The sequence below is a fragment of the Balaenoptera musculus genome, chromosome 4 (assembly GCF_009873245.2).
Source record: "Balaenoptera musculus isolate JJ_BM4_2016_0621 chromosome 4, mBalMus1.pri.v3, whole genome shotgun sequence".
NCBI lineage: Eukaryota > Metazoa > Chordata > Mammalia > Artiodactyla > Balaenopteridae > Balaenoptera > Balaenoptera musculus.
The window spans coordinates 60858926-60874523 of NC_045788.1; the positions used below are offsets into that span (position 1 = coordinate 60858926).

Below are 15598 nucleotides of genomic sequence, written 5' to 3' on the forward strand. Positions count from 1 at the left end.
ATGATATGATTATTTTTCTATATATAAATATATTCCTATTGATAGTTATATATGGTAAGTTCAATTTGTTATAGGGCTTTTTAAAAACATGAAATGTGTAAGATCTTTACACTCAAAACTACTATACTGTTGAGGGAAATTAAAGAAGACCTAAATAAGTGGAATGTTATAACGTTCATGAATTGGAAGACTCAACATTGGTGAGATAAAAGTTCTCCCCAAATTGATCTATATATTAATTCAGTGATCTATATATTCATCCCAGCAGAAACTGATAGGTGACTGTAAAATTTACATGGAAATGAAAAGGACCTAAAATAGCCAAAACAATCTTGAAAAAGTACAAAGTTGGAAGAGTTACACTACCTGATCTCAAGGCTTACTAGTAAGCTATAGTAATCAAGACCACGTAGGATTGGTGTAAGGACTCATCTTTTTTTGTCTTTTTTTTCAAAGAACCAATTTTACCCCTCCATTGCTAATAGAATCTTGTGGGCCTTTTAAAGGTCCTTAATGGAGTTTATTTCATGCTAATGGTATTTGTGCATTTATATTATTCTTCTACTAGACTGTGAGCTTTTCCTGGCATACAGGCACTCAGTTTTACCTACATTTATGTCTTCAAAGACTGTACTATTCCATATCTTAAATAATATCTGTCAAAACAGTAACCATTATGCATCTTAAGCAACCATAATCTAAACCCTCATGGGCATCAATGAAACATAAAGCCACAAAACTTCTTTCCCCAAGTAACCTACCCAAGGTGGAGGGCTGGCGGATTTTTGGTGACACCCATTTTGGGGAGAACTCAGGACGCGGGGCCACGGGTTGCACTGGGCGAGTCTGTCTGGCTGCCAGTTTCATCAGACTCATTTGCCTCTTGTGAAATATTTCCTGCACATCACCCAGCTTCTGCAGAACTTTCTGGGCTTTGGCCTGTGGGAAAAAAAGCAGTTCATGAGCCGGTCACTCTGCACGGAGTCTGAGGACGTGAGGCATTCCCTTTCTCCCATCTTCCCCTCCTCCCCACCTCCCTATCTCCTCCCTCAGGTGACCTTTCTCTGGGCATCTATATGCAGGTCATCGCACATCTCACCTCATACAGAATTGTGCTTCTAAGAGTCTGTACCTCCCACTTGATTGGCAGGGGTTGTATCTTTTTCACCACTCTATCTCCAATGCCTGAAACACTGCCTAGCACCGAGTAGTGCTCAGTAAATATATGCTGAGTGGGTAAATGTTCACTAAGCCATATCCATTCACGGTAGAAAAGGATGCCACAGGCCATGAATGAACGGCATTAGGCCAACTTATAAAACAGGAGGATTTCAAAATAAGAAATGTACCCTGAATAAAGGCCCTGATAGAGAAAAGACTGTAAGTATTCTGGGGTAAAAAGGTGGTTAAATTCTGAGGCAGGATCAAGGGAACCACAAAGATCTGTAATGAAAAGGATACACCTTTAAACTTTATTCTGTGAGACCCCTTCTTTATATATAAGTAGGAAAGAAAGAAACTGAAGAAATACCAGGGGAAAGATGAAACTCAAACATGTTCTAATAACTGACTATATGCCCTAAGGCAGAGGTTCAGGAGAACAAGAAACAAGACCTGTTTCACCTGAGTTTCGCCAAGGCCTGAATTCAGCTGAATATGTTTCTTCCAGCAGGATGTCCCTCTAGCTCTGGTGGGTCCAGGAAGTGGGTAGCCTTCTCTTTGTCATGCAGAGTCTGACATCCACCTTGTGGATGATTTTAACCACCAAACAAGGGACCAAAAATTAGAAGAGCTGAACCACCATAATCCACGCAGGGTGGTCTGAGGATGCCGAATTCCAAAAGTACAGGCTCAGCACACACCAAGGGAGGTTGCCACAGTTTGCAACTGGAAAAAGTAAGGTCTTTTCTATGCTGGGCCATCTTCTGACGAAAGAGCAAAGATCCCTGAGGACTGGAGTGTTAACTATGCAACAACTGTTCCCCTATAGCCTAAGGCTCTGCTGAGGCTGACCTCTGCACCAAAATCTGGGGCTGGTCTCACTCTTTGGAGGGTCTGAGTGCAGACCTGCACTGTCCATACAGTATCCACTGGCCACATGTGGCTACTGAGCACCTGGAATGCGGCTAGTCTGAATTGAGCTGTGCTGTCAGTTTAAATACATGCTGGATTTTGAAGACTTATTTGAAAAATGAACATAAAATACCTCGTTAAAATACAATTAATTGTACAATAGTGATTGTATGTTGAAATAATATTTTGCACAAAGGTTAAAGAAAACATTATTAAAAACTGATTTCACTTGTTTTTTACTTTTTAAAATGTGGCTACTAGAAAATGTTAAATTACATGTGTGGTTTGCATTATTATTATTATTTATTTATTTTTTTTAAAGAAATTCACGTTCTTTTTTTATTTATTTATTTATTTATTTATTTTTGTCTGTGTTGGGTCTTCGTTTCTGTGCGAGGGCTTTCTCTAGTTGCGGCAAGTGGGGGCCACTCTTCATCACGGTGCGCGGGCCTCTCACTATCGCGGCCTCTCTTGTTGCGGAGCACAGGCTCCAGACGCGCAGGCTCAGTAATTGTGGCTCACGGGCCCAGTTGCTCCATGGCATATGGGATCTTCCCAGACCAGGGCTCGAACCCGTGTCCCCTGCATTGGCAGGCAGATTCTCAACCACTGCGCCACCAGGGAAGCCCTATTTTTTTTAATTAATTAATTACTTTATTTATTTTTGGCTGTGCTGGGTCTTCGTTGCTGCACACAGGCTTTCTCTAGTTGTGGCGAGCGGGGGCTACTCTTTGTTGGCGGTGCACGGGCTTCTCATTGAGGTGGCTTCTCTTGTTGCGGAGCATGGGCTCTAGGAGCGCAGGCTTCAGTAGTTGTGGCACACGGGCTCAGTAGTTGTGGCTCGCGGGCTCTAAAGCACAGGCTCAGTAGTTGTGGCGCATGGGCTTAGTTGCTCCACGGCATGTGGGATCTTCCCGGACCAGGGCTCGAACCCGTGTCCCCTGCATTGGCAGGCGGATTCTTAACTACTGCGCCACCAGGGAAGTCCTGCATTATATTTCTATTGCAAAGTGTTGATCTAGACCAGGGGTTGGCAATTTTTCTGTAAAGGATCAAATAGTAAATATTTCAGGCTTTGCAGACCATCTGGTCTCTGTCGAATCTGCCAAACTTGGCTGTCATAGCATAAAAGCAGTCATAGATGACAGATAATACATAAATGAAAGAGAGCAGCTGTGTTCTGATAAAACTTTGTTTACAAAAATAGGTAGCAAGCAGCTTTGGCCTACAGGCTGTAGTTTGCTGACCCCTACTCAGAGTCTGTGTCTAAAAGGTCACTTCAGAGAATGTGTCTCTGGCCTCAGGAAGCTCAGTTGTGCCGTGGACTAAAGGTTCTGATTACACAGCTATGAGTCCAAGTCCCAGAAAAAGCCAAATTCCCTTATGTCAGGGTGATGTATTTCTAGGGGGATGGTGATAAGACACTACTACTCTGCCCTTCTGGTCCAGTGATGAGCTTGAGGAAACTGAGACATAGGTGTTAATTGCTGCTCAAAGATCAAGAAATCTGACTCAATGAATGATTGTCAAATTGGTGTTGTGTGGGGGACAGCCCTGGTATGAGGTCAGTGTCACATGCTAGAGCCCAGTGACTCACCACTCGGGCTAGACAGGACTTGGATCACCTTTGCCCTTTTGCAGCTTTCTCTTGAGACCCCAGGGTGAACTCTGGAAATAATGAGGTAGTCAGAAGAGACCCTAAATTCCTAAACTCAGATGAGGGGGAGGTAGTGCAAGATTAACCATTGCATTCCCCTCTTTCCTCTTTTTACTTGCAAATCCATTCTCCATACCACAATCAGAATTATCTTTCAAAAATTAAATATGATCATATAACTTCCCTGTTTAAAAGCCCTGCAGGGGCTCTCCACTGCATCAGGATAAAGTCCAGACTCCTCATTCGGGAGCTCTGAGCTCTTCATGACTTGACCCTGGTCTCCCTCCAGTCTCCCACCTGCCAGTACCCACCCTTCACACTCCAGCCTCCAGCTGCGCCAGTTTCCCTAATACTCGTTTCCAGCCTCTCTGCCTTTGCACCTCTGTTCCTTCTGCCGAGGTCCCCTCCCTCCACTTTGTGTTCCCTGAAAACCCCTACTTAGTCTTCCAGACCAAATTTAGGCATCCTCTCCTATGAACACCCTGGGCTCCCCGGGCTGAGCTGACAAATGCCTCCTCTATATGCCTCACACTCCCTTCCGTTCTATCTGCTCTTGGACTAAGGAGCATTTACTGGGCACATGTTTGTCTTCCACCAAACTGCCAGCACTTTGATACAGGGACTGTGACTTTCACTGTTGATTCCCAGAATAAAGGGCAAACTGGGTACCCAATGAATATTTGAAGAATCAAATTTTGCTGTTTGCTACTGAGATTGTTTAATTCCCTGGACTGGGTGGTGAAAGTGAATGAGGGAGAAAAATCAAAACAGCAGCACTAAGAGGGTAGCACAATAGCAATGTATTAGGAAAAAACACTTTGAAGAGCCTCAGACAGAGACAGGGTGGCTGCTATAAAAACAACAGTTTAACTGCTGATGTCGTTTTGATCATCACTGTGTCTTAAATGTAACAGACTCAATCTTTTAGACATAGAGTACCTGTTCTTGAGATATAAATTTTATTTTTTAGAATAGTTTTAGATTTACAGAAAAATTGCAAAATAGTACAGAGAGTTCCCATATACACCACACTCAATTTCCCCTATGATTAACATCCTATGTTAGTATGGTACATTTGTTACAATTAATGAACCAATACTGATACATTATTTTTATTATTAAAATAAATTATTATTAAATAAAATCCATGCTTAGATTTTCTTAGTTTTTACCTAATGTACCTTTCCCCCCTCCCAGGATACCACATCACATTTAGTTGTCATGACTTCTTAGGCTCTTCTTGGCTGTGACAGTTTCTCAACTTTTCCTGTTTTTTGATGAACTTGACTGTTCTGAGGATTATTGGTCAGGTATTTTGTAGAATGTCCCTCAGTTGGGATTTATATGATGTTTTACTCATGATTAGACTGGAGTTACGGGGTTTTGGGGGGGGAAGACCACAGAAATAAAGTGTCATTTTCATCACACCATATCAAGAGTACACACTATCTATATGACTTTAGGCTCTTGATGTTGACCTTGATCACCTGGCTGAGATAGTATTTGTTAGGTTTCTCCACTGTAAAGTCACTCTTTTATTTCTTCCTTCCCATACTGTACTCTTTGGAAGTCATTATGGGCAACCCACACTTAGGGAGTGGGAAGTTACACTCCATCTACATAAATCTCTACATAAATCTACATAAATAATTTGGAATTCTTCTGTATGGGAGATTAGTTTCCTTTCCTCCATTTATTTATTTATTCCATCATGTATTTATATCACAATGGATTCATGATATCTATTTTATACTTTGAGTTGTAATCCAGTATTACTTTATGAATCTTGTTGCTCAAATTGTTCCAGCATTGGTCACAGGGAGCTCTTTCAATTGCCTCCCTATGTCCCATCATTGTGGTTTGTTTTGTTTTGTTTTGAGCAGTTCCTTACTTTCTGGCACTATAAGATGCTCTGGGATCATCTTTTCTAAAAAAATTGAAGTATAGTTGATTTATAATATTATATTCATTTCAAGTGTACAACAGAGTGATTCAGTATTTTTATAGATTATACTCTATTTAAAGTAATTATAAAATATTGGCTATATTCCCTGTGCTGTACATATAACATTGTAGCTTATTTATTTTATACATAATAGTTTGTACCTCTTAATCCTTTACCCCTATCTTGCCCTCTCACCTTCCCTCTCCCACTGGTAATCACTTGTTTGTTCTTCATATCTGTAAGTCTGTTTCTGTTTTGTTATATTCCTTCATTTGTTTTATTTTTTAGATTCCACATACAAGTGGTAACAGAGTATTTGTCTTTCTCTGTCTGACATTTCACTAAGCATAATGCACTCTAAGTCCATCCACGTTATTGCAAATGGCAGAATTTCATTCTTTTTAATGGCTGGGTAATATTCCACTATATATATATAGTGGAATATATATAGGTATATATATCAATCACATATATATACACTGTATATATACACAGCGTTATATACTTTTCTTTATCCATTCATCTGTTGATGGGCACTTAGGTTGCTTCCATATCTTGGCTATTATAAATAATGCTGCTATGAACATTGGTGTGCATTGTATCTTTTCAAATTAGTGCTTTCACTTTCTTTGGGCATATACCCAGGAGTAGAATTGCTGGATCATATGGAAGTTCTATTTTTAGTTTTTTGAGGAAACTCCATACTGTTTTCCACAGTGGTGGCACCAATTTACATTTCCACCAACAGTGTATACGAGTTCCATTATCTCCATTATCTTCAGTTTGAATGCCTTCATAAAAAAATTGAAGTAGAGTTGATTTACAATGTTGTGGCAATCTCTGCTGTACAGCAAAGTGACTCAATTATCCACATAGAGACATTCTTTTTTATATTATTTTCCATTATGGTTTATCCCAGGATACTGAATATAGTTCCCTGTGAGATACAGTAGGCCCTTGTTGTTTACTCATTCTAAATGTAATAGTTTGCATCTAACAACCCCAAACTCCCAGTCCATCTCTCTCTCCCTCCCCCCTCCCCCTTGGCAACCACAAGTCTGTTCTCTATGTCTGTGAGTCTGTTTCTGTTTTGTAGATAGGTTCGTTTGTGCCGTATTTTAGATTCCACATATAAGTGATATCATATGGTATTTCTCTTTCTCTTTCTGACTTACTTCACTTAGTATGATAATCTCTAGCTGCATCCATGTTGCTGCAAATGGCATTATTCCATTCTTTTTTATGGCTGAGTAGTATTCCATTGTCTATATGTACCACATCTTTATCCATTCATCTGTCCATGGACATTTAGGTTGTTTCCATGTTTTGGTTATTGTGAATAGTGCTGCTATGAACATAGGGATGCATGTATCTTTCTGAATTAGAGTTCTGTCCAGGTATATTCCCAGGAGTGGGATTGCTGAATCATATGGTAGTTCTATTTTTAGTTTCCTGAGGAACCTCCATACTGCTCTCCATAGTGACTGTACCAACTTACATTCCCACCAACAGTGTAGGAGGGTTCCCTTTTCTCCACACCCTCTCCAGCATTATGTTACTGGTAGACTTTTTGATGATGGCCATTCTGACCGGTGTGAGCTGGTACCTCATTGTAGTTTTGATTTGCATTTCTCTAATAATTGGTGATGTTGAGCAGACTTCCCAGAGGGCAGGGCAGGTGCCTGCCCACTGGTGGGGGGAGCTGGGCCTTGGCCCTCTGATAGTCAAGGCCATGTCTAGAGGATGTCTAGAGGTGGCTGTGGGCTCAGGAAGTCTTTAGGTAGCCTGTCTGCTCCTGGGTGGGGCTGAGTCCCCACCCAGTTTGCTTAGCCAGTCCCAGCACTGGTGCCTACATGCTCTTGAGTGGGGTCAGGTCTTGGTGCTAATGAGCTAGAGGAAGGGTACCACAATGGTGCCCACCCACAACAGTGTCCAGTGGTAGAAGGAACTCCCAAGCATGGTTGCAGCCAGTGTCTATGTGCCCAGGGTGAGCCGCAGCTGCCCTCCACCTCTCCAGAGACTTTCCAAGACCAGCAGATGGGTCTGGCCCAGGCTCCTATCAAATTACTGCTTTTGCCCTGGGTCCCAGAGCATGTAGGATTTTGTGTGTGCCCTTTAAGAATGAAGTCTTTACTTCCCCCGGTCCTGTGAAACTCCCTAAATTAAGCCCTGCTGACCTTCAAAGCCAAATACCCTGGGGGTTCCTCTTCCCAGTGTAGGACCCCTGGGCTGGGGAGCCTGACGTAGGGCTCAGAACCCTCATTTCTGTGGGAGAAACTCTGCAATATAATTATTCTCCAGCTTGTGGGTCACCCACCTGGGGGTACAGGATTTGATTATATTGTGAGTCTGCCCCTTCTACCCGTCTTGTTGTGGTTCCTTCTTTATGTCTTTAGTTGTACAAGATCATTTCTTGTAGGTTCTGGTCTTTTTCATTCAATGGTTGTTCTACAAATAGCTCTGATTTTTGTGTGCTCGTGAGAGGAGGTGAGCTCAGCATCTTTCTAATCTGCCATCTTGGCCAGTCTCAAAAATAGCCTTTAACATATTGAGGTATGTTCCCTCTATACCAAATTTGAAGAGAATTTTTATCATGAATGGATGTTGAATTTTGTCAAATGCTTTTTCTGTATCTTTTGAGATGATCATGTGATTTTTATCCTTCCTTTTGTTAATGTGGCTATCACACTGATTGATTTGCAGATCTGGAACTATCCTTGTATCCCTGGGATTAATCCCACTTGATCATGGTGTATAATCCTTTTTATATATTGTTGAATTCAGTTCACTAATATTTTGTTGAGGAGTTTTGCATCTATATTCATCAGAGATATTGGCCTGTAATTTCCTTTTTTTGTGGTGTCTTTGGTTTTAATATCAGGGTAATGGTGGCTTCATAGAATGAATTTGGGAGTGCTCCCTCTTCTTCAATTTTTTTGGAATAGTTTGAGAAGGATAGGTATTTTCTCTTCTTTATATGTTTGGTAGAATTCCCTTGTGAAGCCATCCAGTCCCAGACTTTTGTTTGATGAGAGTTTATTTTTATTACAAATTCAGTTTCACTACTAGTGATTGGTCTGTTCAGATTGTCTATTCCTTTCTGATTCAGTCTTTGAAGATTGTATGCTTCTAGAAATTTATCCATTTCTTCTAGGTTGTCCAATTTGTTAGCATATAACTGTTTGTAGTATATACTATTATGATTTCTTTTTTGTATTTCTGTGATGTTGGTTGTTATTTCTCCTCTTTCATTTCTTATTTTGTTAACTTGGGTCCCCTCTCTTTTTTCTTGATGAGGCTAGATAAAGGCTTTTAAATTTTGTTTATCTTTTCAAAAAACTAGGTCTTGGTTTCATTGATCTTTTCTATTGCTTTTTGGTCTCTATTTTATTTATTTCTTCTCTGATCTTTATTACTTCCTTTCTTCTGCAGACTTTGGGCTTTGTTCATCTTTATCTAATTCCTTTAGATACCAGGTTAGGTTGTTTGAGACTTTTCTTGTTTCTTGAGGTAGTCCTGTATCATTATAAACTCTTAGAACTGCTTTCGCTGCGTGCCATAGATTTTGGAAAGTTGTGCTTTTATTTCCACTTGTCTTGAGGTATTTTCTAATTTCCTCTTTGATTTCTTCATTGACTCATTGGTTTTTTAGTAGCATGTTGTTTAGTCTATACATGTTTGTATTCTTCCCATTTTCTTCCTGTAATTGATTTCTAGTTTCATATATTTGTGGTCAGAAAAATTGCTTGATATAATTTCTATCCTCTGAAATGTGTTGAGAATTGTTTTGTAGCCTGGCATGTGACTTATCCTGGAGAACATTCCATGTGCACTTGAAAAGAATGTATATTCTGCTGTTTTTGGATAGAATGTCCTGTGGCTATCTATTAAGTCCAACTGGTCTAACATACCATTTAAGAGTATTGTTTCCTTATTGATTTTTCTGTCTGGATGTTTTGTCCATTGATATGAGTGGGGTGTTAAAGTCACCTACTATTATTGTATTATTGTGGGATTCTCCCTTTATGTCTGTTAATATTTGCTTTATATATTTAGGTTTTCCTATGCTAGGTACATATATGTTAATGAGTGTTATATCCCTTGTATATTCTTGATCCTTTTATCATTATACAATGCCCTTCTTTGTCCTTTGTTATAGACTTTGTTTTAAAGTCCATTTTGTCTGATATTGCTACCTTCGCTTTCTTGTTTCCATTTGTACAAAATATCTTTTTCCATCCTCTCACTTTCAGTCTGTGTGTCTTTAGCTCTGAAGTGAGTCTCTTGTAAGCCACCTATAGAGAGGTCTTATTCTTTTTTTATCTGATCAGCCATTCTATGTCTTTTGATTGGAGCATTTAGTGCATCGACATTTAAAATAATTATTGACGTCTTTGTACTTGTTGCCATTTTGTTACTTGTTTTCTGGTTCTTTTTGTAGTTCTTCTCTGTTCCTTCCTTCTTCTTTTAGTTTCTTACCTCGTGGTTTCATGATTTTCTTTAGTGGAATGCTTGTGTTCTTTTCTCTCGGGTTTTTGTGTTTCTATTGCAGGTTTTGATTTATGGTTACTATGGGCTTCATTCTATGTTGACTGGTAACTATAATTACTTGTTTTAAACTGGTATACTCATTTAAGTTCAAACACATTCTAAAAGAGCTACATTTTTAAAATTTCCCTTCCCCATGTTTTGTGTTTTTGATGTCATATTTTACATCTTCATGTGTACCCCTTCACTGTTTATTGTAGTTATAGTTGATTTCATAATTTTTTTGTCTTTTAATCTTCATACTAGCTTATTTAAATGGTTCATCCACAGCCTTTACTATATATTTGCCTTTACTATTGGGATTTCTCCTTTCCTATAGATTCTTACTTCTTCTTGTAGCCTTTTCTTTCCATTTAGAGATGACCCTTTAACATTTCTTTTAGGGTCCATTTAGTATCGATGAACTCTTAGTTTTTGCTCATCTGAGAAGTTCTTTATCTCTAAAAGATAATCTTGCTGTGTAGAATATCCTGCATTGTAGGTTTTTCCCTTTCAGCACTTTAAATATATCATGGCCAATCCCTTCTGGCCTGCAAAGTTTCTGCAGAAAAATCAGCTTATAGCCTTATGAGGGTTCCCTTGTATATCATTCTTTGTTTTTCTCTTGCTGCCTTTAGAATTCTCTCTTTAACTTTTGCCATTTTAATTATGATGTCTTATTGTGGGTCTCTTTGGGTTCAACTTGTTCGGGATCCTCTTTGCTTCCTGTACCTGGATATGTTTCCGTCCTCAGGTTTGGGACATCTTCAGCCATAATTTCATCAAATACATTTTCAACCCCTTTCTCTCTTTTCCTTTTGGGACCCCTATAATGCGAATGCAGGTATGCTTGATGTTGTTCCAGAGGTCTCTTAATCTATTCTCCTTTTTAAAATTTCTTTTTCTTTCTGCTGCTCTGATTGGGTGATTTCCATTATTCTATCTTCCAGACAATTTAAGTGTTCTTCTGTATCACCTAGTCCGTTGTTAATTCCATCTAGTGTGTTTTTCATTTCAGTTATTGTATTCTTCAGTTCTGACTGGTTCTTTTTTTATATTTTCTAGTTCCTTTTTTTTTAATACATTTATTTATTTTATTTATTTATTTTTGGCTGTGTTGGGCCTTCATTGCTGCGCGCAGGCTTTCTCTAGTTGCAGCAAGTGGGGGCTACTCTTCATTGCGGTGCGCAGGCTTCTCATTGCGGTGGCTTCTCTTGTTGCAGGGCATGGACTCTAGGCATGCGGGTTTCAGTAGTTGTGGCTTGCAGGCTCAGTAGTTGTGGCTTGCGGGCTCTAGAGTGCAGGCTCAGTAGTTGTGGTGCATGGGCTTCGTTGCTCTGCAGCATGTGGGATCTTCCCGGACCAAGGCTTGAACCCATGTCTCCTGCAGTAGCAGGTGGATTCTTAACCACTGTGCCACCAGGGAAGCTCTGTAGTTCCTTCTTAATATTCCCACTGTGTTCATATATTCTTTTCCCTAGTTCAGTTAGCATTACTATTACTAATGCTTGGAACTATTTATCTGGCAAATTATTTCTCTGTTTCATTACTTGTTTTTTCAGGGTTTTTTCCTTGTTCTTTCATTTGAAACAAATTTCTCTGTCTTCTTATTCTGCTTAACTTTTTCTGTCTTTATGAAATTAGGTGAAACAGTTATCTATCCTGGTCTTGAAGGGTTGTCCTCTGTGGGAGCATTCCTACACAGTCTGCATGTGCCCAGTAGCTTTGATGGGAGAGCTGGATCTGACATGAGCACAAGTCACATCTTGCCTCAGGGTGTGCTGGCAGCTAGCATCTTGGTAGGTGGTGGGGCTGGAGAAGGAGGGGCTGAAGCCAGGGCCAGGTGTGAGGCAGGACTTCCCCTCTGCTCAGTGGCCATCACTGCCCTGTTGGGTGCGGGGTCTGATCCCAAATTGCTGGAACAGAGGTCCTGAGGGCTGGGTCCGAGCTGGTTCTAAGTGTGTGTTCTCCCCTTCCCCCTCCAGCATTGATACCTTTGCCCCAGAGGGGAGCAGTGCTGGAACAAGAGGTGCCAGAGTGGGCACCTGGTACAGGCTGGGGTGTGTGCTGGCATGAGTCTGTTCTGTTTCGTAAATAAGTTCATTTGTCATATTTTAGATTCCACATATAAGTGATATCATATGGTATTTGTCTTTCTCTTTCTGACTTACATCACTTAGTATGATAATCTCCAGGTCCACCCATGTTGCTGCAAATGGCATTATTTCATTCTTTTTTTATGGCCGAGTAATATTCCATTGTGTATATATACCACATCTTCTTTATCCATTTATCTGTCGATGGACATTTAGGTTGCTTTCATGTCTTGGCTATTGTAAATAGTGCTGTAATGAACACTGGGGTGCATGTATCTCTCTAAATTAGAGTTTTGTCTGGATATATGCCCAGGAGTGGGATTGCTGGATCGTATGACAACTCTGTTTTTAGTTTTTTGAGGAACCTCCATACTGTTTTCCATAATGCATGCACGAATATACATTCCCACCAACAGTATAAGAGGATTCCCTTTTCTGCACATCCTCTCCAGCATTTGTTATTTGTAGACTTTTTAATGATGCCTACTCTGACTGGTGTGAGGTGGTATCTCATTGTAGTTTTGATTTGCATTTCTCTGATAATTAGCAAGGCTGAGCATCTTTTCATGTGCCTCTTGGCCATCTGTATGTCTTCTTTGGAGAAATGTCTATTTAGGTCTTCTGCCCATTTTTCAATCAGGTCGTTTGTTTTTTGGTATTGCATTGTATGAGCTGTTTGTATATCTTGGAAATTAAGCCCTTGTCAGTCACATTGTTTGCAAATATTTTCTCCTAGTCTGTAGGCTGTCTTTTTGTTTTATTTATGGTTTCCTTTGCTGTACAAAAGCTTGTAAGTTTGATTAGCTCCCATCTGTTTATTTTTGCTTTTATTTCTATTGTCTTGGGAGACTGACCTAAGAAAACATTGCTGCAATTTATGTCAGAGAATGTTTTGCCTATGCTTTCTTCTAGGAGTTTTATGGTGTCATGTCTTATATTTAAGTCTTTAAGCCATTTTGAGCTTATTTTTGTGTATGGTGTGAGGGAGTGTTCTAACTTCATTGACTTACATACATCAGTCCATCTTTCCCAACACCACTGACTGAAGAGACTGTCTTTTCTACATTGTATATTCTTGCCTCCTATGTCAAAGATTAATTGACCATAGGTGTGTGGGTTTATTTCTGGGCTCTCTATTCTGTTTCATTCATCCATACATCTGTTTTTGTGCAAATACCATGCTGTTTTGATTACTGTAGCTTTGCAGTATTGTCTGAAGTCTACAGGGTTATGCCTCCTGCTTTGTTCTTTTTATTCAGGATTGCTTTGGCAATTCTGGGTCTTTTATAGTTCCATATAGATTTTAGGATTATTTGTTGTAGTTCTGTGAAAAAAGTCATGGTAATTTGATAGGGATCACATTAAATCTATAGATTACTTTGGGTAGTATGGCCATTTAAACAGTATTAATTCTTCCAATCCAACAGCATGGGATATCTTTCCATTTCTTTGAATCATCTTCAATTTCCTTTATTAATGCTTTATAGTTCTCAGCACAAAAGTCTTTCCACCTCTTTGGTCAGGTTTATTCCTGAGTGGTTTTTTTTTTTTTTTTTTGATGCAATTTTAAAAGGGATTGTTTTTTACTTTCCCTTTTTTAGTGTATAGAATGCAACAGATTTCTGTATGTTAATCTTGTATGCTGCTACCTTGCTGAATTCACTTATCAGTTCTAGCAGTTTCTGTGTGGCGTCTTCAGAGTTTTCTATATATATTATCATGTAATCTGCATATAATGACAATTTTACGTCTTCTCTTCCAACTTGGATACCTTTTATTTATTTCTCTTGTCTGACTGCTGTGGCTAGAACTTCCAATACTATGTTGAATAGAAGTGGTGAGAGCAGGCATCCTTGTCTTATTTCAGATTTTAGTGGGAAGCGTTTCAGCTTTTCACCATTGAGTATTATGTTGGCTGTCGGTTTGTCATAAATAGCTTTTATTATGTTGAGATATGTTCCCTCTATACCCACTTTGGTCAGAGTTTTTCTCATGAATGGATGTAGAATTTTATCATATGCTTTTTCTGCATCTATTGAGATGATCATGTGGCTTTCGTCTTTTCTTTTGTTGATGTGGTGTATCACATTGATCAATTTGCATATGTTGAACCATACTTGTGACCCTGGGATGAATCCAATTTCATTGTGGTGTATAATCTTTTTTATGTGTTGTTTGATCCCACTGGTTTTTAAACCAGCTAAAGGGACTTGTCCTCCCTGTGTCAGACCCTGGGGCTGGGGCACCCAATATGTAGTTCAAACTGCTCACTCCTCAGGGAGCATCTCTGAACCTGTGTAACCCCCCTCCTCTTCTGTGTCCCCTCCCAGGGGTGTGGTCCCAACCTGATTGCTTTTCTTCCTTCCCTTTCTACCTGATTCCATGTGGATCTCTCTTACAGCTTTGGTTGTGTAAGTGTCTTTATGCCAGTCTCGTTTGTTTCCAGTGAGAATTGCTCCACTTGCAGATGTATTTTGGATATGTTTGTTGGGGGAGGTAAGCTCTGCATCCTCCTACTCTGCCATCTTGATCTCCCTCTCTAGGATCATTTTGTATATTTCCTTTCGCAGTCCTAGATACAGACATTTCTCCAAGGAGCCCTGTTCTCTTCTATTGGAGAATGGTATAAGAAACCAAGATCTCGGTGGTGGGTGTGCTCATTGATAGTAGGGGTCTCATTGTTTCTATGCCTGGCATCAACTGCCCAAGGAGATACATGTGTCTATACCAATGTGTGTATATGCATATAACTAGGATTATTTTTATATGTATAGAGTACCAGTTTTGACAACCAAGTCATTACTCCTCAGTGGACAAAACTCTGACACAACAGGATATTTAAATATTATAATCTAGAATTTTACTCCAAACCAAAAGAAGAAAAGATGGGTTTGGGGGATTTTTTTGGTCCATTTTGGATATTTAAAATAAATATTTCTTCTGGTCTTCTCCTTCCTCCATGTTTCTGCCTATTTCCCAGAGGTGGTTTATTAAGTTTTATTTATTTCCTGGTGGGTGGTGTGGTCAGGAAGTTTGCTGATGTTGGCCAAAATGGCAACTGTGGCCACAAGTCTCCCTGGTTGACCTGATACACTTGTTTGAGGAGCTAATGGGCATGGAGCTGAGTGAGACTGTTCTGCTTTAGAAATATGATATGAAGCTACTAATCCTGGGTCTACAATATAGCACACACACTAGATGGGCCTTCTCTTTGTCCTCTCTGCAGGGAAGTAGAAGGGTCCCTATGTTAGGGGAAGGTAGACCTGCCTAACCACCCCCAGTACCACCTCAAGATCACAT

The 15598-nt window shown here is 39.8% G+C and overlaps 2 protein-coding genes across 4 annotated transcripts in view; one reads left to right on the forward strand and one right to left on the reverse strand.

Moving 5' to 3' along the window:
* The window catches only part of MCF2L2 (MCF.2 cell line derived transforming sequence-like 2), a 245936-nt gene that overhangs the window by 104723 nt on the left and 125615 nt on the right, over window positions 1-15598 (reverse strand). For all 3 annotated transcript variants that reach the window (XM_036850441.1, XM_036850443.1, XM_036850442.1), the window contains one exon: window positions 762-939. In XM_036850441.1, the coding sequence (XP_036706336.1) occupies window positions 762-939 (178 nt within the window). The remainder of the gene's footprint in view (window positions 1-761; window positions 940-15598) is intronic.
* Window positions 1-15598, forward strand: part of B3GNT5 (UDP-GlcNAc:betaGal beta-1,3-N-acetylglucosaminyltransferase 5) — a 62967-nt gene that overhangs the window by 38212 nt on the left and 9157 nt on the right. The window lies entirely within an intron of this gene.